This window comes from Coregonus lavaretus, assembly GCF_964263955.1.
Source record: "Coregonus lavaretus genome assembly, chromosome: 20".
NCBI classification, from domain to species: Eukaryota; Metazoa; Chordata; class Actinopteri; order Salmoniformes; family Salmonidae; genus Coregonus; species Coregonus lavaretus.
The window spans coordinates 7,076,805-7,101,191 of NC_140007.1; the positions used below are offsets into that span (position 1 = coordinate 7,076,805).

The following is a 24,387-nucleotide window of genomic DNA, read 5'->3' on the forward strand; positions in this document are numbered from 1 at the left end:
CAGAACTGCTTTAACTCAGTGACTTGTGGGTTTTCAAGCATGAACTGCTCGTTTCAAGTCCTGCCACAACATCTCAATTGGGATTAGGTCTGGACTTTGACTAGGCCATTCCAAAACTTCCAATTTGTTGCTTTTTAGCAATTTTCATGTAGACTTGATTGTGTGTTTTGGATCATTGTCTTGCTGCATGACCCAGCTGCGCTTCAGCTCACAGACGGATGGTCTGACATTCTCCTGTTTAATTCTCTGATACAGAGCAGAATTCATGGTTCCTTCTATTAAGGCAAGACGTCCAGGTCCTGAGGCAGCAAAGCATCCCCAAACCATCACACCACCACCATGCTTGACCTTTGGTATGATGTTCTTACTGTGGAATGTAGTGTTTGGTTTTCGCCAGGCATAATGGGACCCATCTCGTCCAATGTTCCATTGATGGGATTGATAAAGTTACAATATCCAAGCCCAGGCACTGTGTGGTTGAGAGAGTGACAGTGATATTCCAAACCCTGTAGGTGCACCCATCTCCATGTGTCTCCTAACTGCTCATGAATCTGCTGGACAGGTTTAAGCCACCAACCATATTGCTTTTACGTATCATGTGCTCTTTAGATTAGAGTACAGGTGAAAAAACATCCTTCAAATACAGTCAGATTACACAGTTCACACAGTAACAGTATAATAACAGGTTTGTGTAAGCATGGAGACCATCCACCAGTGCTTGGGAATACATTACACATGAAGTTCTGCCAAATTTGGACACACATTTTTATTTCAACAACAATTAGCTATGAAGCCTGGGGAAGCAATGTAATGCCATCTGAAATATATACTGAACAAAAATATAAAACGCAACATGCAACAATTTCAAAGATTTTGCTGAGTTACAGTTCATATAAGGACATTAATTAGGCCCTAATCTATGGATTTCACATTATTGGGCAGGGGCGCAGCCATGGGTGGGCCTGGCTCCCAAGTGGGTGGGCCTATGCCCTCCCACTTGGGGAGCCAGGCCCAGCCAATCAGAATGAGTTTTTCCCCACAATAGGGCTTTATTACAGACAGAAGTACTCCTCAACGTTGGAGGCGGCTTATGGTAGAGAATTGAACATTCAATTCTCTGGCAACAGCTCTGGTGGACATTCCTACAGTCAGCATGCCAATTGCATGCTCCCTCAAAACTTGAGACATCTGTGGCATTTTGTTGTGACAAAACTGCACATTTTAGAGTGGCCTTTTATTGTCCCCAGCACAAGGTGCACCTGTGTAATGATCATGCTGTTTAATCAGCTTCTTAATATGCCACACCTGTCAGGTGGATGGATTATCTTGACAAAGGATAAAATGCTCACTAACAGGGTGCAAAATGTGTGCACAAAATTTTAAAGAAATAAGCTTTTAGTGTGGGCTCTTTTATTTCAGTTCTTGAAACATGGGACCAGCACTTTACATGTTGGGTTTATATTTTAGTTCAGTGTATATATGCACCACAAATTAACTAGGGCTTATAACAAGAAAAAGTATTAGGCTTTTTACGGTCAGATTCAATAAATGCATATAGGTTAGATTTACAGATCCATAAATATCCTAATCAGCTCTCACCTTATTTTAAGGAATGTTCTATTATAAAGAATGTATGAAAGGATTACAATATTGACAACAAAATCTACCAATCAGCTCCCCTTTGAAGAAGGCAGACAGGCTGACGTCAGCGCTGTCTGACTCGCGCCGCGCGCTAGGAGGGAGAAAAGCGCACGGTGCTTGAGGAGAAAGCAGAAAAAACTCCCAGCACGCTGGCAGAACGGGGTCACGAACTATGACCTTTCAAAGAAGAATAACAACACAAAAATAAAAAATAAATTAAATCCCGGGGGTAAGTCGTCAACCAAAATATTTAAGCATTTTAAAGCTATTGAAGGCACAAGCGAGATAACAACAAAAAACAGGACAATTTAGCTAGGTTAGCCTGCTGCTGCTGTGTGATGTTCAAGGGAGAACTCTACCCGGTGGGCTGGGGAATGGTTGTCAAAACTGAGCGGTGCTGTCATCCCATCTTCTTTCAATGTTTAACTTATTAGCCTACTTCACGCTAATTAAAATATCCATTCAGTGACAACGTCGTTGAATACCCTGTTTCCCGTGTCAAACTTTTGATATAAACTTGCCAAATTAAAGATCTAACGGAGGGCAAAAGATGAGCTGTAGCTGTCAGTGCAGCCAAGTAGGTAATTTAGTTAGACGGCTAGTACGGCGCAGATTAACCAGTCCGACCCTTTTACCTTTGCCATCTCGGGGACAAAGGTTGTTTTGGGGGGTTGCACGCGGGCGCTTAGATTTTTCTTGTCAGGGTTTTCTCATTCAAATGTTAAATAACGGGTATCTCATCGATATAAATATATATTTTTAATTTAATGAACGGCTGCCTGCCATATTGTTGACGAATTGCCAGGTTCTCCATTTTGTTCCGTTTGAACGTCAGTAGAAATTCGTTTTTGAAAGACTCGTAATTTGGCCAGTGAGCGAACGAACCCATGGCCACCCCCCCATCCGTTAGCCAATGACACTCCTCACCGCGGTTTAAATCAAAGTGACGCATGCCAGATCTTACAACGCCTGATGGGTATTTTAAGTATTGGTAACCACATCATATTTTATAGCACAGATACTTTTGAGGAGATGGGAGACTCCATTGGAATTGTATTAACGCCCATTGTGTACCTTGCCCATGCGTCATCAATGGGCGGTATGATCATTTGTTCCTAAAATACTTAGTGTGTTTAGGTGTCAAGTTTATGGGCATGTTGCAGCAGTATGTAGAAGGGGGAGTCCTAGATGTGAGAAGTGTGCAGGAGGGCATGAGACAAAGGAATGTGTGCTTTCTGTGGAGGAAGTTGTGTGTGTTAGTTGTGGGGGTGCCCGGTGAGAGAAAGGCAGGTTGAGGTTGCTAGGGTCCGAGCAGTACAGAAAGTATCATATGTTGAAGCAGTGAAGAGAGTGGTAGAGGAAGATTGGTACAGGGTGAGGAATCCTGAGGCCTCCTGTGAATAGGCAGAGACTAATAGAGAGTGATAGGAAGAATATGTGCTTCAGTAAGGTAGGTTTCTTGACATTCATAGCCATCGTTGTCAATTGTACTGCAGAAATGGATCGAAAGTCACAGAAAATAGAGGTAATGGTGCCGGAGAAGATGGATGCCGTTTTACAGCCCTCTAACCAATTGTACTTTTTATGTGTGTTTTTTCGCGTTATTTGTAATTTATTCTGTACATAATGTTTCTGGCACTGTGTCTTATGACCGAAAATAGCTTCTGGATAAGGGGTTGCGGTCTGTGTATATTTGTAAACAACAGCTGGTGCATAAAATCTAATACTAAGGAAGTCTCAAGGTTTTGCTCGCCTGAGGTGGAGTATCTCATGATAAGCTGTAGACCACACTATTTACCAAGAGAGTTTTCATCAATATTTTTCGTAGCTGTCTATTTACCACCACAAACCGATGCTGGCACTAAGATTGCACTCAATGAGCTGTATAAGGCCATAAGTAAACAGGAAAACCCTCATCCAGAGGCAGCGCTCCTAGTGGCCGGGGACTTTAATGCAGGGAAACTTAAATCTGTTCTACCTAATTTCTACCAGCATGTTAAATGTGCAACCAGAGGAGAAAAAAAACTCTAGACCACCTTTACTCCATACACAGACCCAGACAAAGCTCTCCCTCACCCTCCATTTGGCAAATCTGACCATAACCATGTGGTCCTCTGTAGCTTAATTGGTAGAGCATGGCGCTTGTAACGCCAGGGTGGTGGGTTCGATCCCCGGGACCACCCATATGTAAAAATGTATGCACACATGACTGTAAGTCGCTTTGGATAAAAGCGTCTGCTAAATGGCATATTATTATTATTACTATTATTATTATTATTATTATTATTATTATTATAACTCTATCCTCCTGATTCTTGCTTATAAGCAAAAACTAAAGCAGGAAGCACCAGTGACTCGGTTAATAAGGAAGTGGTCAGATGACGCAGATGCTAAGCTACAGGACTGTTTTGCTAGTACAGACTGGAATATGTTCCGGGATTCTTCCGATAGCATTGAGGAGTACACCACATCAGTCACTGGCTTCATCAATAAGTGCATCGATGACGTCGTCCCCACAGTGACCGTACATACCCCAACCAGAAGCCATGGATTACAGGCAACATCCGCACTGAGCTAAAGGGTAGAGCTGCCGCTTTCAAGGAGTGGGACTCTAACCCGGACGCTTATAAGAAATCCCGCTATGCCCTCCGACGAACCATCAAACAGGCAAAGTGTCAATACAGCACTAAGATTGAATCGTACTACACCAGCTCTGATGCTCTTCGGATGTGGCAGGGCTTGAAAACTATTACAGACTACAAAGGGAAGCAGAGCTGTGAGCTGTTAAGTGACACAAGCCTACCAGACGAGCTAAATCACTTCTATGCTCGCTTCGAGGCAAGCAACACTGAAGCATGCATGAGAGCATCAGCTGTTCCGGATGACTATGTGATCACACTCTCCGTAGCCGATGCGAGTAAGACCTTTAAGCAGGTCAACATTCACAAGGCCGCAGGGCCAGACAGATTACCAGGACGTGTACTCCGAGCATGCGCTGACCAACTGGCAAGTGTCTTCACTGACATTTTCAACATGTCCCTGACTGAGTCTGTAATACCAACATGTTTCAAGCAGACCACCATAGTCCCTGTTCAAGCAGACCACCATAGTCCCCTGCCTAAATTACTACCGACCCGTAGCACTCACGTCTGTAGCCATAAAGTGCTTTGAAAGGCTGGTCATGGCTCACATCAACACCATTATCCCAGAAACCCTAGACCCACTCCAATTTGCATACTGCCCCAACAGATCCACAGATGATGCAATCTCTATTGCACTCCACACTGCCCTTTCCCACCTGGACAAGAGGAACACCTACGTGAGAATGCTATTCATTGACTACAGCTCAGCGTTCAACACCATAGTGCCCTCAAAGCTCATCACTAAGCTAAGGACCCTGGGATTAAACACCTCCCTCTGCAATTGATCTTCAACACGGGGGCCCCCCAGGGGTGCATGCTCAGTCCCCTCCTGTACTCCCTGTTCACCCATGACTGCATGGCCAGGCACGACTCCAACACCATCATTAAGTTTGCCGACGACACAACAGTGTTAGGCCTGATCAGTGTCACGATCGTTGAGAGACGGGTCAGACCAAGGTGCAGCGTGCGATGTGAACATGTTTATTATTTATAAACACCAAACCAACGTAAAGTCCAAGGCTTAACACAATACAAGCCTAACACAGGAACAAGATCCCACAACAAAGGTAGGCAAACAGGCTACTTAAGTATGATCCCCAATCAGAGACAATGAGCGACAGCTGTCTCTGATTGGGAATCACACCCGGCCAAACATAGAAACACAATACCTAGATCCTAAACATAGAATACATCACATAGATTTCCACACCTTGACTCAACATACAAGAGTTCCATACGTCAGGGCGTGACAGTACCCTCCCCCAAAGGTGCGGACTCCGACCGCACAAACCTGACATAACAGGGTAGGGTCCGGGTGGGCATTCCGCCTCGGAGGCGGATCCGGCTCCGGGCGTGACGACCTCTTCCTCTCAGCCTCCCCGTTGCGCCCCTGGTCTGGTCTGGACCTCGACGCGATGCTTCCCCTCTCCTTCCTCCCATGATGCACCAAGCCCTGTCTGGACCCTGGTGTGGAAGACCCCAAATCTGGAGAGGGGCTGACGTCTGGGCCTGGATCGGCAATCCTCCCGCGATGCACCAAGCCCTGTCTGGACCCTGGTGTGGGAGGCCCCGACCCTGGAGTGTGGCTGACTTCTGGGTCTGAAGTGGAGCCGCTGACCGGAGCTGAACTTGACCCCAGTGGAGTGGACTGCTCTGGCTCCGGAGTGGAGCCGCTGACCGGAGCTGGACTGGAAACCGGTGGAGCGGACTATTCTGGCTCCGGAATGGATCCGCTGACCGGGGCTGAATTGGGCACCGGTGGAGTGGACTGCTCTGGCTCCGGAGTGGAGCCGCTGACCGGAGCTGGACTAGAAACCGGTGGAGCGGACTGCTCTGGCTCCGGAATGGATCCGCTGACCGGGGCTGGATTGGGCACCGGTGGAGCGGACTGCTCTGGCTCCGGAGTGGAGCCGCTGACCGGTGCCGGTGGAACGGGCACGGGCCGTGCCGGACTGGGAACACGCACCACTGGCCTGGTGCGGGGAGCAGGTATGGGCCGTACTGGACTGGGAACAGTCCAGTACGGCCCATGTAAATGGTTGCTTATGTTCGCAAGAATGGACCCTTGCTCAATTTATTTTACATGGGATATGGGGGTTGGAGGCATGTTTATTTCAGCATTATAAAGAATAACTTTTAGGCTATAATCAACCCTGCCATGTTTATCTGTGCAAAAGATTATGGATATACTGACAACTCCGATATAAAGTGACAACTCCGATATAAAGTGTTTTTTCTCGAAATTTCTCGATGTGTCGTCCTACTTATAGCGGTACACTCGTAACAACTTAAGCATTAAGTAACTTCTATTAGATCAAATAAACCTCATGTAGCGAATAAGCCTTTTTTTTTTTTGGTTGACCGAATTAGGCAAATACAAAAACCCCTTGCTTGGTGGGCGAAACAACGAAAAAACGCCACCTGCTGGAGGGAGACAGATTTTCCTCCGAGTTGGGCCTCTTTCTTCCTCTCTGTCTGAGCCTTGCTGTTGGAAAACCACATTAGTGTTTGACTTTCGGCTGTCACAGATGCACTTCCCCCGACTTCACTCCTCTCATTTTTCATTTACAGTTAGTTGCTTCAGGCTTACCACTCAAACGAGCCCCCTGATTTTGAAAAGGGATTGCGCGACGATTAGCTTAGCAACCGTGTGACGCAGTATGACATCGTGAACACGATTGGTCGACAGTCTGCTGTGTTGGGGGGGGGGGGGGGGGGTTACACGTTCCTCCATTCATTGCCCAATGGGATTCCTTTCTCCTCCTTTTTCTAATATCTCTGTAGTGCCCGACTGCACAGTTGATGACGTGTCACGCAACCATTGGTTGATGCATGCAACGTCTGCACAGGGCATCGCGACCAAAGCCTTTTCTTCCTTGAATGTGACTCACACACAGAGAGACAGACAGAAAGAAAGTTACAGACTCTCTCGCTCTCTGAAACAGATATCATTGGTAAAATCCAGAACTGGAAAGTGTGAGGTGTACTGTCTGAGGTGTAACTTAAGCCTTTTTGATGCGAACACTTACATCCTTATGCCGTCCACTACTTAGTCAAATCCAGTGGAGGCTGGTGGCAGGAGATATAGGAGGACGTGCTCATTGTAATGGCTGAAATGGAATGAATGAATCAGAGTCAAAAATGTGGTTTCCATATGTTTGATGTGTTTGATACCGTTAAATTTAATCCATTCCAGCCATTACAATGAGGCCATCATCCTATAGCTCCTCCCGCCAGCCACCACTGGTTGAATCACTAAACAAGACGCCTTCCCCCGGAAGGATTGTCCCCAGACACACAGTACATGTCCTCTGTCAGAGGACAGAGGTCATCTCTGAACGAGAGGGCTTTGTATGCGAAGAGATGATCACATATCACGCTGATGACTTTTTGCAAATCCAATTAGTTTTCCATGTTGATACAACCTCATCACATAGATTTATGGGGTTGAAATGAGTGGAAACAACATTATTTCAAAAAAAATTTGCCCAAGTAGTTGTTCGCCTTACAGTTGTTATATTTTGTGGCTGTAGCCGCACACTCTTGTTACGATGTAAATGATGTACAAATGTACGAAGCACTACCTGAACTTGGTCAATGACAATGCTCACGTTTGTTTTCTCTTTTCAAAACATTTCCTCAGCTTTGTTCTTATTGAACGTGACCCTGCCTACTGATATAAGAGGTGGCACATCCCTGCTTCTACGGTTGACAGACGTATTTGGCCTCGCTCCAGACTAATGACCTTACATCACCATGACGACCAACGTGGAGGTGCTTGCTCAGCAGATAGTGGCCCCTGAGCAGGTGGCAGAGGTGAGTGGTGTGTGTGTGTGTGTGTGTGTGTGTGTGTATGGTTGTTTTGTTATTAGGGGAGAGGATGTGTTTGTGTACTATACATACACTACCGGTCAAAAGTTTTAGAACACCTACTCATTCAAGGGTTTTTCTTTACTGTAGAATAATAGTGAAGATATCAAAACTATGAAATAACACACATGGAATCATGTAGTAACCAACAAAGTGTTAAACAAATCAAAATATATTTTATTCTAAAGCGATACGCCATCCCATCTGGTTTGGGCTTAGTGGGACTATCATTTGTTTTTCAACAGGACAATGACCCAACACACCTCCAGGCTGTGTAAGGGCTATTTGACCAAGAACGAGAGTGATGGCGCAGCCTCAGATGACCTGGCCTCCACAATCCTTCGACCTCAACCCAATTGAGATGGTTTGGGATGAGTCGGACCGCAGAGTGACGGAAAAGCAGCCAACAAGTGCTCAGCATATGTGGGAACTCCTTCAAGACTGTTGGAAAAGCATTCCAGGTGAAGCTGGTTGAGAGAATGCCAAGAGTGTGCAAAGCTGTCATCAAGGCAAAGGGTGGCTATTTGAAAAATCTAAAATATATTTTGATTTGTTTAACACTACTGTCACGATCGTCTACGAGAGAGGAGGACCAAGGCACAGCGTAATAAGCGTACATACTTTATTTGTACTGAACACGACACAAAAACAATAAACAACGATGCGTGACGTCCTGAAGTTATACACAACACAAACCTTAACGGAACAAAATCCCACAAACCCGAATGAAAAACAGACTGTTTAAATATGGCTCCCAATCAGAGACAACCAACGAACAGCTGACACTCGTTGCCTCTGATTGGGAGTCACTAAGGCAAACATAGAAAACAACAAACCAGAACCCCCAACATAGAAACACACCACATAGAACAAACACACCCTGGCTCAACAACTAGAGTCCCATTGCCAGGGTGTGACAGTACCCCCCCCTAAAGGCGCGGACTGCGACCGCGCCTCAAAAAGAGCAAAACAGGGGAGGGCTGGGTGGGCATACCTCCTCGGCGGCGGTTCTGGCTCCGGGCTTGACCCCCACTCCTTCTCTAACCCCCCAAAGTACCCCTGGTCCGGTCTGGCCCTGCTGGCCGGAGCTGGACTGAACACTGGTGGAGCGGATTGCTCTAGCTCCGACGTGAAGCCTCTGACCGGTGCCGGACCAGCCACCGGTGGAACAGGCACGGGCCGTGCCGGACTGACGACGCACACCACTGGCTTGGTGTGGGGAGCAGGAGTGGGCCGAGCCGGGCTGTCGAAGCGCACCCCTGACTTGGTGCGGGGAACAGGCACGGGCCGTGCCGGACTGACGACGCACACCACTGGCTTGGTGTGGGGAGCAGGAGCGGGCCGAGCCGGGCTGACGAAACGCACCACTGACTTGGTGCGGGGAGCAGGAATGGGCCGGACCGGGCTGACGACGCGCACCACTGACTTGGTGCGAGTGGCAGGAACAGGCCGGACCGTGCTGGGAACACACACCACTGGCCCTACGTGGGGATCAGGAACAGGCCGGACCGGACTGGCAACACACGCCAGTACCTCTCGCCGTGCCTCTACAACCTCCTTCCCCCTGGTGACCAGTGACTCCCGTAACCTGGCGTCCTCCTCTGCCAATCCGCTGGGCCGCTCTGCCGCGGTCTCCTGCTGGCCCGTCGTCCACGGCGTTAGCCCCCCCCTAAAAAATTTCTGGGCGTCTCCCCTACCCGTGGACCAGGTCTCCATGTCCCTCGCCAGCCTTTCGCCCTTCTGCCACAAGGTCAAGCCCTTCTCCTCCTCACTCGGCTTGACCCAGTCGAGGAGGCGAAGGAGATCTGTTAGGGATCTCCCTGGCGATGGCTCCTGGACACGCTGCTTGGTCACATCTTGGTGGGATTTTCTGTCACGATCGTCTACGAGAGAGGAGGACCAAGGCGCAGCGTAATAAGCGTACATACTTTATTTGTACTGAACACGACACAAAAACAATAAACAACGATGCGTGACGTCCTGAAGTTATACACAACACAAACCTTAACGGAACAAAATCCCACAAACCCGAATGAAAAACAGACAGTTTAAATATGGCTCCCAATCAGAGACAACCAACGAACAGCTGACACTCGTTGCCTCTGATTGGGAGTCACTAAGGCAAACATAGAAAACAACAAACCAGAACCCCCAACATAGAAACACACCACATAGAACAAACACACCCTGGCTCAACAACTAGAGTCCCATTGCCAGGGTGTGACAACTACATGATTCCATGATATGTATTATTTCATAGTTTTGACGTCTTCACTATTATTCTACAATGTAGAAAATAGTAGAAATAAAGAAAAACCATTGAATGAGTAGGTGTTCTAAAACCTTTGACCGGTAGTGTAAGTAAATTCAAATAAAATTGTATTTGTCACATGCGCCGAATACAACAGGTGTGGACCTTACCGTGAAATGCTTACTTACAAGCCCTTAACCAACAATGCAGTTTTAAGAAAACAGAGTTAAGAAAATATTTACTAAATAAACTAAAGTTAAAAAATTTATAAAAGTAACACAATTAAATAACGAGGCTATATACAGGCGGTACCGGTACCGAGTCAATGTGCGGGGGTACACGTTAGTCGAGGCAATTTGTACATGTAGGTAGGGGTAAAGTGACTACTTGTGCTTGCATGTTGGTTTTCTGTGTGTGACTGTGTCTGTGCTGTGTATGTGAAAGAGCACCCTGACCCTGTCCCTGACCCATCCCACGATTCCCGTTCAAAGATGATTCACTTTGTGAGACAAAGGTGATACACTGCTGCTCTGTGTGGCCGGGCGATTCTGTCTCCTTCGTTGCCGTGGAGACAGGCCACTCTTAACCTTCAGAGGAGAAGTGTCACTGAGGGCACAGTCAAGCCCCTCCTCCTCTGTCTAGCTGCTGGCTTCCCTGCTGCTCACGGATGTACTGTGTCTGTGTGTGTGCGTACATGTGTGTGTGTGTGTGTGCTTTGTTGCACATCATTTGTATGATTTGACTGTTAATGTGTTTGTATTGTGTGTTTCAGGTGCAGGCCTCTCCCGCTGACTAGTCAGTGATGAGTGGCTCTCCACAGCGTTTCCAGATCATCTCAACTGAGCCCTCAGCCACACAGCAGCGCATACAGGTAACAGTATCCCACATTAGTGACATGTACGCTTCTGCTTGAAGCCACTTATTGATAGCATACACACACTGCACCCTAGTGACAACTTATAATGTACACAGATTCCAAATCCCACTAATACTATTTGAATACGGCTTAAAAAGTTATAAGTGCTTAAGAGAGTTCGGGATTTTGGCAATGAGTCCCTTTATTACCTTCCCCAGAGTCAGATTAATTTGTGGATACCATTTTTATGTATCTGCATGCAGTTAGAAGGAAGTTGCTAACTAGCGTAAGCGCAATGACAGACTAGCTGTTCCTGTAGACCTCCAGTCATTGCGCTAACACTAGTTAGAATTGGCTCGCGAAACTACCTCAAATTTCCTTCATACTGGATGCAGATACATAAAAATGGTATCCACGAGTTCATCTAACTCTGCAAAAATCACAAACTATCCCTTTACATTTAAAGGATAGCAGTTGTTTGGATGGATGTGGGATTATGATCTCTCGCTCTCGTTCTCTCTCTCTCTCGGTCTCCCCCTCCCTCTCTCCCTCTCAGATTGTAACGGACCAGCAGACGGGTCAGAAGATCCAGATCATTACGACCATGGATCCCTCCAGCGGGCCCAAGCAGCAGTTCATGCTGGCGGCGGCTGATGGCTCTGGAACGGGTAAAGTCATCCTGATGTCCCCAGAGAACCAGGGCACCAAGCAGCTCATCTTCACCACAGCAGACAGCCTGCTACCCGGCAGGATACAGGTACGGAGAAAGATATAACGTCACCATTCTAAAACATAGTCGGATACAGGAATGGAATACACCTTAACACCACAAATCTAAACCACAGCCAGATACAAATATAGACCTCACTACATCACAAATCTAAACCACAGCATCAGATGACACACTGTGTGACTTTTGACCCCACAGTGACCTCTCAGTGACCTCTACTCCTCCTGGTGTTCCAGATTGTAACAGATGCCGCGTCGGTGGATCGGTTACTGGGGATAGCTGGGGATGTGGACCGGCCTCAACCTGTGGAGTTTTGTGTGGTGTGTGGAGACAAGGCTTCAGGTACAAACACACACACACACACAGGCCATTGTCCCATTCATACCTATTAACCTCCCTCTCTGTTCTGTGTCCAGGGCGTCACTATGGGGCTGTCAGCTGTGAAGGCTGTAAAGGCTTCTTCAAGAGGAGTGTGAGGAAGAACCTGACATACAGTTGCCGTAGCAACCAGGACTGTGTTGTCAACAAGCACCATCGCAACCGCTGTCAGTTCTGTCGGCTGAGGAAATGCCTGGACATGGGCATGAAGATGGAGTGTGAGTCACACGAACGCACGCACATGAAGGTGGTTGGAATTTCATTCCCCATTCCAACACCAGAAACTCTGTCTAACATCCCACCTAAGTAATGTCTGCTCACAAAGTAATTTTCGAGTTACCAAGTAATTTCTGAGTACCTGTGGGGTAATAGTGTTTTTGATGGTGTTTATGTCCTGTGTCCTCAGCCGTGCAGAGTGAGAGGAAGCCCATTGACCTGCCCAGAGAGAGGCCTGCTAACTGTGCTGCGTCCACAGAGAAGATCTACATCAGGAAGAACCTGATGAGCCCACTCATCGCCACGCCAGCCTTCATCACTGATGGCTCCAGGTCAGAGACTGAGATTACTACTTTGCCTCCTTACTCGATCATGTGATTTGATTGGGCCCGTGGGTTAGACTATCTGCTCTGATTGGTGCTCTGGGTTAGTCTCTGGGCTCTAATTGGTCCTTTTGCCTCTGACTGGTGTTGTGTGCAGGTCTAGTCTGCTAGACCCAGGGATGCTGGTGAACATCCAGCAGCCTCTGATCCAGGCTGACGGAACACTACTGCTGGCCACAGACACCAAGGTACAAACTCAGTTATTCCTCAACATTTTCTCAGTGTAATGCCTTTCCTAATATGCTATGAAAGAGACTGGTCATTGGAATCAGTGTGTTGTTCTCATCACTGGCTCAATGGTTGTGTCCACCTCTCCACTTTGAGTCGGGGCAGGGAGACTTGGGGACGCTGGCCAGTGTAGTGACGTGTATGGCCAACCTGAACGACTCCCTCAGTGAGTCCCTGAATAACGATGATACCTCAGACGACCAGCAGGAGGAGCAGTCTGCTAGCAAGATAACACGGTATGTATGCAGTGTGTGTGTGTGTGTGTGTAATTGCTCCTGTATTATGTACACTACCATTCAGAAGATTGGGGTCACTTAGAAATGTCCTTGTTTTCGAAAGGAAAGCAATTTTTCTGTCCATTAAAATAACATCAAATTGATCAGAAATACAGTGTAGACATTGTTAATGTTGTAAATGGCTATTGTAGCTGGAAATGGCTGATAAAAAAATTAATGGAATATCTACATAGCCGTACAGAGGCCCATTATCAGTAACCATCAGTCCTGTGTTCCAATGGCACGTTGTGTTTGCTAATCCAAGTTTATCATTTTAAAAGGCTAATTGATCATTAGAAAACCCTTTTGCAATTATGTTAGCACAGCTGAAAACTGTTGTGCTGATTAAAGAAGCAATAAAACTGGCCTTCTTGAGACTAGTTGAGTATCTGGAGCATCAGCAATTGTGGGTTCAATTACAGGCTCAAAATGGCCAGAAACAAATAACTTTCTTCTGAAACTCGTCAGTCTATTCTTGTTCTGAGAAATGAAGGCTATTCCATGCGAGAAATTGCCAAGAAACTGAAGATCTCGTACAACGCTGTGTACTACTCCCTTCACAGAACAGCGCAAACTGGCTCTAACCAGTTTGAGAAACAGACACCTCACAGGTCCTCAACTGGCAGCTTCATTAAATAGTACCCGCAAAACACCAGTCTCAACGTCAACAGTGAAGAGGCGACTCTGGGATGCTGACCTAGGCAGAGTTGCAAAGAAAAAGCCATATCTCAGACTGGCCAATAAAAACGAAAAGATTAAGATGGGCAAAAGAACACAGACACTGGACCTTTTCTTTGCAACTCTGCCTAGGTCAGCATCCCGGAGTTGCATCTTCACCTTTGACGTTGAGATTGGTGTTTTGCGGGTACTATTTAATGAAGCTGCCACTTGAGGACCTGTGAGGCATCTGTTTCTCAAACTAGACACTCTAATGTATTTGTCCTCTTCCTCAGTTGTGCACCGGGGCCTCCCACTCCTCTTTCTATTCTGGTTAGAGCCAGTTTGCGCTGTTCTGTGAAGGGAGTAGTACACAGCGTTGTACGAGATCTTCAGTTTCTTGGCAATTTCTCGCATGGAATAGCCTTCATTTCTCAGAACAAGAATAGACTGACGAGTTTCAGAATAAAGTTATTTTTTTCTGGCCATTTTGAGCCTGTAATCGAACCCACAATTGCTGATGCTCCAGATACTCAACTAGTCTCAAGAAAGTCAGTTTTATTGCTTCTTTAATCAGCACAACAGTTTTCAGCTGTGCTAACATAATAATTGCAAAAGGGTTTTCTAATGATCAATTAGCCTTTTAAAATGATAAACTTGGATTAGCAAACACAACGTGCCATTGGAACACAGGACTGATGGTGCTGATAATGGGCCTATGTAGATATTCCATTAAAAATCAGCCATTTCCAACTACAATAGCCATTTACAACATTAACAATGTCTACACTGTATTTCTGATAAATATTTTAATGGACCAAAAAATTGCTTTTCTTTCGAAAACAAGGGAATTTCGTTTGAGCGGTAGTGTATGTGTCTTCAGTGCCTTCGATACCCTGGCCAAAGCCCTAAACCCGTCCGAGACGGGGGCGGGGCAGAACCTGGCAGAGGGGGGGGAGTATGTGGGCGGAGCCACCATCCAGGTTATCAGCCGAGACCAGGTGACCCCCCTCATCGAGGTGGAGGGCCCACTGCTCACAGACACACATGTCAGCTTCAAGGTGGGGGTTCTGAACTTTGAACTCTGATGTTTTATATGTATTCACATTCTGCTGGCATTCAGCCATTTATTTTTGTGTTTTCAATAACCTGACATCTCTATCTCGGTCCCTCCCTGTCCCTCCTATAGCTGACTATGCCCAGCCCCATGCCAGAGTATCTAAATGTGCACTACATCTGTGAGTCAGCGTCCCGCCTCCTCTTCCTTTCCATGCACTGGGCACGCTCCATCCCTGCATTCTCCACTCTCGGGTGAGAACACTCTTAACAACATTTTATTACGCTTTTGGTGGGTGTGTGTGTGACTTGACCTGTAAGTGTGTGCGTGTCATCCGTGTATCTTTCTACCCATGTATCTCGATTCAGTGCTGTAACTGAGTGTGTCTCTCTCAGTCAGGAGAGTAACACCAGCCTGGTGCGTGCCTGTTGGAATGAGCTGTTCACTCTGGGGCTGGCTCAATGTGCCCAGATCATGAGTCTCTCCACCATCCTGGAAGCCATCATCAACCATCTCCAGAACAGCATTCAGGACGGTACGACATCAAACCAGATCTCCATACAACACAACGAACACACCAGATTCACAAAACACACATACAATCAGACACGCATATATAGAAGATATGGATGCAAGGCTCAAACTCCCCACAAAACACATTCTAAGTTCTTTGTTGGTAAATATTTGATGTTGTAAACTTTTGTCTGCTGTTCCTCTGTAGATAAGGTGTCTGGGGAGAGAGTGAAGCTGGTGATGGAACACATCTGGAAGCTGCAGGAGTTCTGTAATAGCATGGTTAAGATGGAGACAGACAGCTATGAGTACGCCTACCTGAAGGCCATAGTCCTCTTTAGCCCTGGTGAGCATGGTCCCATTAACATCGTACATTATGTTAGAAATACATCATAAGTCATAGGCTATGACTAGGCCCCCAAGTTTTTCCTGGTGAGGTCACGTCGTCAGGAACATACAAGGGCCCTAGTTTTGAGAACAACATCATACTCAGACGAGTCAATTTACTCAGATAAATTCTCTTTGAGATATACAGTGACTTCGGAAAGTATTCAGACCACTTGACTTTTTCCACATTTTGTTACGTTACAGCCTTATTCTAAAATTGCTTAAATAGTTTTTTTTCCTCATCAGTCTACACACAATACCCCATAATGAAAAAGCAAAAACAGGTTTTTAGACATTTTTTTCTAATTTAAAAATAGAAAACTGAAATATTACATTTACATAAGTATTCAGACCCTTTACTCAGTACTTTGTTGAAGCACCTTACAGCATAGATTCTTCTTGGTGACACTACAAGCTTGGCACACCTGTATTTGGGAAGTTTCTCCCATTCTTCTCTGCAGATCCTCTCAAGCTCTGTCAGGTTGGATGGGGAGCGTTGCTGCACAGCTATTTTCAGGTCTCTCCAGAGATGTTCGATCGGGTTCAAGTCCGGGCTCTGACTGGGCCACTCAAGGACATTCAGAGACTTGTCCCGAAGCCACTCCTGCGTTGTCTTGGCTGTATGCTTAGGGTCGTTGTCCTGAGCGCTCTGGAGCAGGTTTTCATCAAGGATCTCTCTGTACTTTGCTCCGTTCAGCTTTGCCTCGATCCTGACTAGTCTCCCAGTCCCTGCCGCTGAAAAACATCCCCACAGCATGATGCTGCCACCACCATGTTTCACCGTAGGGATGGTTCCAGGTTTCCTCCAGACGTGACACTTGGCATTCAGGCCAAAGAGTTCAATCTTGGTTTCATCAGACCAGAGAATCTTGTTTCTCATGGTCTGAGAGTCATTAGGTGCCTTTTGGCGAACTCCAAGCGGGCTGTCGTGCCTTTTACTGAGGAGTGGCTTCCGTCTGGCCACTACCATAAAGGCCTGATTGGTGGAGTGCTGCAGAGATGGTTGTCCTTCTGGAAGGTTCTCCCATCTCCACAGAGGAACTCTAGAGCTCTGTCAGAGTGACCATTGGGTTCTTGGTCACCTCCCTGACCAAAGCCCTTCTCCCCCAATTGCTCAGTTTGGCCGGGCAGCCAGCTCTAGGAAGAGTCTTGGAGTTCCAAACTTCTTCCATTTAAGAGTGATGGAAGCCACTGTGTTCTTGGGGACCTTCAATGCTGCAGACATTTTTTGGTACCCTTCCCCAGATCTGTGCCTCGACACAATGCTCTCTGAGCTCTACAGACAATTCCTTCGACCTCATGGCTTGGTTTTTGCACTGTCAACTGTGGGACCTTGTATAGACAGGTGTGTTCCTTTCCAAATACTTGTCCAATCAATTGAATTTACCACAGGTGGACTCCAATCAAGTTGTAGAAACATCTCAAGGATGATCAATGGAAACAGGATGCACCTGAGCTCAATTTCGAATCTCATAGCAAAGGGTCTGAATACTTATGTAAATAAGGTATTTCAGTTTTTTATTTGTAATACATTTGCTAACATTTCTAAAAACCTGTTTTCACTTTGTCATTATGGGGTATTGTGTGTAGATTGCTAAGGATGTATTTTTTAAAATCTGTTTTAGAATAAGGCTGTAACGTAACAAAAGGTGGAAAATACTTTCCGAATACACTACATGACCAAAAGTATGTGGACACCTGCTTGTCGAACATCTCATTCCAAATCATGGACATTAATATGGAGTTGGTTCCCCCCTTTGCTGCTATAACAGCCTCCACTCTTCTGGGAAGGCTTTCCACTAGATGTTGGAACATAGCTGCGGGGACTTCAAATCAAATCAAATCAAATTTTATTGGCCACATGCGCCGAATACAAAAGGTGCAGACATTACAGTGAAATGCTTACTTACAGCCCTTAACCAACAGTGCATTTATTTTTAATAAAAAAGTAAAATAAAACAACAACAAAGTGTTGAGAAAAAAAGAGCAGAAGTAAAATAAAATAACAGTAGGGAGGCTATATATACAGGGGGGGTACCGGTGCAGAGTCAATGTTCGGGGGCACCGGCTAGTTGAGGTAGTTGAAGTAATATGTACATGTGGTAGAGTTAAAGTGACTATGCATAAATGATTAACAGAGTAGCAGCAGCGTAAAAAGATGGGGGTGGGGGTGGGGGTGGGGGGGCAGTGCAAATGGTCCGGGTAGCCATGATTAGCTGTTCAGGAGTCTTATGGCTTGGGGGTAGAAGCTGTTGAGAACTCTTTTGGACCTATACTTGGCACTCCGGTACCGCTTACCGTGCGGTAGCAGAGAGAACAGTCTATGACTAGGGTGGCTGGAGTCTTTGACAATTTTGAGGGCCTTCCTCTGACACCGCCTGGTGTAGAGGTCCTGGATGGCAGGAAGCTTGGCCCCAGTAATGTACTGGGCCGTACGCACTACCCTATGCATTGATGCAACCAGTCAGGATGCTCTCGATGGTGCAGCTGTAGAATATTTTGAGGATCTGAGGACCCATGCCAAATCTTTTCAGTCTCCTGAGGGGGAATAGGCTTTGTCGTGCCCTCTTCACGACTGTCTTGGTGTGTTTGGACCATGATAGTTCGTTGGTGATGTGGACACCAAGGAACTTGAAGCTCTCAACCTGTTCCACTACAGCCCCGTCGATGAGAATGGGGCCGTGCTCAGTCCTCTTTTTTTCCTGTAGTCCACAATCATCTCCTTTGTCTTGAACACATTGAGGGAGAGGTTGTTGTCCGGGCACCACATGGCCAGGTCTCTGACCTCCTCCCTATAGGCTGTCTCATCGTTGTCGGTGATGAGGCCTACCACTGTTGTGTCGTCGGCAAACTTAATGATGGTGTTGGAGTCGTGCCTGGCCATGCAGTCATAGGTGAACAGGGAGTACAGGAGGGGACTGAGCACGCACCCCTGAGGGGCCCCCATGTTGAGGATCAGTGTGGCAGATGTGTTGTTACCTACCCTTACCACCTGGGGGCGAGCCGTCAGGAAGTCCAGGATCCAGTTGCAGAGGGAGGTGTTTAGTCCCAGGATCCTTAGCTTAGTGATGAGCTTTGAGGGCACTATGGTGTTGAATGCTGAGCTGTAGTCAATGAATAGTCAATGAATTTGTCCAGGTGGGAAAGGGCAGTGTGGAGTGCAATAGAGATTGCATCATCTGTGGATCTGTTGGGGCGGTATGCAAATTGGAGTGGGTCTAGGGTTTCTGATACAGTGAGGGAAAAAAGTATTGATCCCCTGCTGATTTTGTACGTTTGCCCACTGACAAACAAATGATCAGTCTATAATTTTAATGGTAGGTTTATTTGAACAGTGAGAGACAGAATAACAACAAAAAAATCCAGAAAAACGCAGGTCAAAAATGTTATACATTTATTTGCATTTTAATGAGGGAAATAAGTATTTAACCCCCTCTCAATCAGAAAGATTTCTGGCTCCCAGGTGTCTTTTATACAGGTAACGAGCTGTGATTAGGAGCACACTCTTAAAGGGAGTGCTCCTAATCTCAGTTTGTTACCTGTATAAAAGACACCTGTCCACAGAAGCAATCAATCAATCAGATTCCAAACTCTCCACCATGGCCAAGACCAAAGAGCTCTCCAAGGATGTCAGGGACAAGATTGTAGACCTACACAAGGCTGGAATGGGCTACAAGACCATCGCCAAGCAGTTTGGTGAGAAGGTGACAACAGTTGGTGCGATTATTCGCAAATGGAAGAAACACAAAATAACTGTCAGCCTGGGGCTCCATGCAAGATCTCACATCGTGGAGTTGCAATGATCATGAGAACGGTGAGGAATCAGCCCAGAACTACACGGGAGGATCTTGTCAATGATCTCAAGGCAGCTGGGACCATAGTCACCAAAAAAACAATTAGTAAAACACTACTCCGTGAAGGACTGAAATCCTGCAGTGCCCGCAATTTCCCCCTGCTCAAGAAAGCACATATACAGGGCCGTCTGAAGTTTGCTAATGAACATCTGAATGATTCAGAGGTGAACTGGGTGAAAGTGTTGTGGTCAGATGAGACCAAAATCGAGCTCTTTGGCATCAACTCAACTCGCCGTGTTTGGAGGAGGAGGAATGCTGAATATGACCCCAAGAACACCATCCCCACCATCAAACATGGAGGTGGAAACATTATGCTTTGGGGGTGTTTTTCTGCTAAGGGGACAGGATAACTTCACCGCATCAAAGGGACGATGGACGGGGCCAAGTGCCGTCAAATCTTGGGTGAGAATCTCCTTCCCTCAGCCAGGGCATTGAAAATGGGTCGTGGATGGGTATTCCAGCATGACAATGACCCAAAACACACGGCCAAGGCAACAAAGGAGTGGCTCAAGAAGAAGCAGATTAAGGTCCTGGAGTGCCCTAGCCAGTCTCCAGACCTTAGTCCCATAGAAAATCTGTGGGGGTTGCTGAAGGTTTGAGTTGCCAAACGTCAGCCTCGAAACCTTAATGACTTGGAGAAGATCTGCAAAGAGGAGTGGGACAAAATCCCTCCTGAGATGTGTGCAAACCTGGTGGCCAACTACAAGAAACGTCTGACCTCTGTGATTGCCAACAAGGGTTTTCCCACCAAGTACTAAGTCATGTTTTGCAGAGGGATCAAATACTTATTTCCCTCATTAAAATGCAAATCAATTGATAACATTTTTTACATGCGTTTTTCTGGATTATTTTGTTGTTGTTCTGTCGCTCACTGTTCAAATAAACCTACCATTAAAATTATAGACTGATCATTTCTTTGTCAGTGGGCAAACGTACAAAATCAGCAGGGGATCAAATACTTTTTTCCCTCACTGTATAATGGTGTTGATGTGAGCCACGACCAGCCTTTCAAAGCACCTCATGGCTACAGACGTCAGTGCTACGGGTCGGTAGTCATTTAGGCAGGTTATCTTAGTGTCCTTTGGCACGGGGACTATGGTGGTCTGCTTGAAACATGTTGGTATTACAAACTCAGTCAGGGACATGTTGAAAATGTCAGTGAAGACACTTGCCAGTTGGTCAGCACATGCTCGGAGTACACGTCCTGGTAATCCGTCTGGCCCTGCTTCCATTCGGCTACTGATGTTGGGCGATTAGGCCTGGCTCGCAGTCGGCGTTCTAATTCATTCCAGAGGTGTTCGGTGGGGTTGAGGTCAAGGCTATGTGCAGGCCAGTCAAGTTCTTCTACACCGATCTCGACAAACCATTTCTGTATGGACCTCGCTTTGGCATTGTCATGCTGAAACAGGAAAGGGCCTTCCCCAAACTGTTGCCACAAAGTTGGAAGCACAGAATTGTCTAGAATCGTCTGTATCATGAAGATTTCCCTTCACTGGAACGAAGGGGCCTAGCCCGAACCATGAAAAACAGCCCCATACCATTATTCCTCCTCCACCAAACTTTTCAGTTGGCACTATGCATTGGGGCAGGCAGCGTTGTCCTGGTATCCGCCAACGGGGGTGGCATAAATAGTTGAATCCACTCATTTGAAGGGTCCACATACTGTTGTGTATATATAGTGCAGGTATGTGTACAGTAAATCAACTCTGAGTAGAATTTAAATATTAAATTTAAATATTTAGAAGTTCATAACATCATGATAACTTATTTACCTTGTAGTGTATTGTTAGGAAACTGCTATTGTGTGTATCTCACTAATCAGACCATCCAGGCCTGAACAGTTGCAGCCAGATAGAGAAGTTCCAGGAGAAAGCCCAGATGGAGCTGCAGGACTATGTGCAGAAGACCTATCCAGATGACACCTACAGGTACATGTGTCTGTCAGCCTATCAGGACCGTGATATATCCTAAGAATCTCCCCACTGGTCCCATAAATTCATATGTGAATCTGTCTCTTTCTGATTGGATCCATAAATCACCCTCTACTCTGATTGGTTTTCCCAGGTTAACGCGTATCCTGATGCGTCTCCCGGCGCTGCGTCTGATGACCTCCAGCATCACCGAGGAGCTGTTCTTCACCGGCCTGATCGGCAACGTGCCCATCGACAGCATCATCCCTTACATCCTCAAGATGGAGACCGCAGACTACAACACCGGTCCCACAGCGTGACTCCCCTCCAACAACCCTACCCACCGCCAAACCTCTCCAGCCCATTTCCAGACTTGTACCCCATACGCCAAAAAAACACACTTACTCTAATACCCCCGGCTATTATCCTGCAAACGCTTGTTGTTTTTTAACTATTCTTCACAAGATGCAAAGTCATTGAGGAATCCCTTTCGGACCGTGTGGCTCTCAGAATGTCCGCTCTCCATGTTTGTGAATATGCGTTATAACCATGAAGACCAGGGTTTGAATGTTCTCTGGAAGAGATGTATGATGGGACTGTGAGTCTCTTGTCCAGATTCCGTGGCTGTGAGCACTTAACCCCCAGAGTGGCAGGAGTCCCCATGGCTGACATGTCACGGTCACCTTCTCTCTCTGTCATTAGCACTTCAGCAAAATGCCTCCAATGTACTGTAAAGTTGACCTTTTAGCTCAAGCCTTTCAATATGCTTTTATCTTATACAAGACTTAGTTACTGTACATTCATTTCCAACAAGTATATCAATCCAGTTACCGCTTGCTTCTGCCTGTAATCTTGATAAGCTGTATTTATCACTTAGCAGACATAGACTAAGAATGAGCTGCGGTTGCCTAAATGTCATTACATGAGTAAATTGAGACATGAATTGGTGTAAAGTTTAGTTTTTGTACTTTGAACCTTTCACCATCTTTTACAATGTAAAAAGAAACATTTTTAAATGTATGAATATGTTATGATGCTCGTCCATGCCTCAAGTTCTGTCTGTCCCTAAAACTTTGTTGTGGTTGAAAAGATGTCCAATTCCTCTAAATCAGGTACAAGACTTAATTCTCCATTTATTAGCATCTTACCTGGATCCTTAATCTACGGAGTATACGGCAGACAAGCCATTTGGGTACTGAGCCACTCCATTCAGGATAATATAACACGTACTCTCCGCTTCAGATAAAACATCAAATGTCCTCTTGGTTTCAGGTTAGGGTCAGTACCATTTCATGTATTTCATACATTTGTATGATAGTATTCTTGTTAATTTCACTGCAATTGTTTGTTGCTGGGTAGAGTCATCGATCCTACAGAGGGAGTTTAATAACAGACTTGTTTCTATGTCTCTGCCTAAAGCAAATGCACATTCATTATATGGTTAGACCATTATCTATGATTTGAAAATGTTATTTGTGCAATTGCCACATGGCCACGGCTCCAGGTAAAAATGTCCCTTAACCACATAATCAGATTATCCTGCACCTAGTTCTAACCTTAACTATTAGAGAGGTCCAAAAAGTCTGACACCGAGTGGTTATGGGCAACTTTATGGTCATCACTTTATTTTGCCCTCATGACAATCAAAGCCTTGTGACATGTTGTCCTTTTCTGAGTGTCCAGTATTTCTCCTTATTTATTTAAATCCCGCACGTATTATACTTAAGCAATAAGGCACGAGGGGGTGTGGTATATGGCCAATATACCACGGCTAAGGGCTAGTCTTTTGCACAACGCAACGCAGAGTGCCTGGATACAGCCATGGTATATTGGCCATATACCGCAAACCCCCGAGGTGCCTTATTGCTATTATCAACTGGTTACCAATGTAATTAGAACAGTAAAAATATTTTGTCATACCCGTGGTATACGGTCTGATATACCACGGCTTTCAGCCAATCAGCATTCAGGGCTCAAAGCACCCAGTTTATGAAGTGCATTAACACGCTCTGTATTCTGTAGGAATCTCAGTCCACTACCAGTGTTGCTTTACAGTAGCAGGTTTATTCATATGCAGGTATTCACACCATAGCATTTCCCCTGAGGAAATAAATACATTTTAAGTTCTCAATATAAAAATGTGTTTATCCCCTAAGATTTGCACTTTTTTCCTAACATTATTTCAGAATAGTTTCTCTATTGAATGAACATCTAACCAGCTATTTTCATTTTGTATTCTTTCACAGTATATAGTTCTGAGATATCGTTTCCTAAATGTAAAAACGTTTTGTTGTGAAGAAATGTATTTGTCCCATGTTAGGGGTACTGGAAGTAACATACTATACCTCTAGAGTACCACATGAAAATATGTATACATTGTCCAAAAACAGAAACAAAACCAGTAACAGTAACGTATGACATCTAAAGAAGTCATAAGTAGGTAATTATAGATGTACTGTTGTAATATCTGGTTTTAAAACCTACAAATACTGCTTCTTATGACTTTTGTGAACTGAGCTTTGTACTACATGTCATTTCA

General features: G+C 45.8%; 1 protein-coding gene across 1 annotated transcript; it reads left to right on the forward strand.

The window, feature by feature from the left end:
* Positions 1-1,778: 1,778 nt before the first annotated feature.
* LOC311147799 (nuclear receptor subfamily 2 group C member 2-like) lies at positions 1,779-23,619 on the forward strand. Its single transcript, XM_084184585.1, is given in 16 exon segments — positions 1,779-1,870; positions 7,927-8,099; positions 11,177-11,197; positions 11,201-11,275; positions 11,817-12,017; positions 12,227-12,332; positions 12,407-12,586; positions 12,775-12,916; positions 13,065-13,155; positions 13,292-13,431; positions 15,011-15,188; positions 15,317-15,438; positions 15,580-15,719; positions 15,906-16,043; positions 21,761-21,866; positions 22,003-23,619. Coding segments are annotated over 15 exon segments (1,866 nt in total). The 5' UTR covers positions 1,779-1,870; positions 7,927-8,039; the 3' UTR covers positions 22,169-23,619.
* Positions 23,620-24,387: the final 768 nt, after the last annotated feature.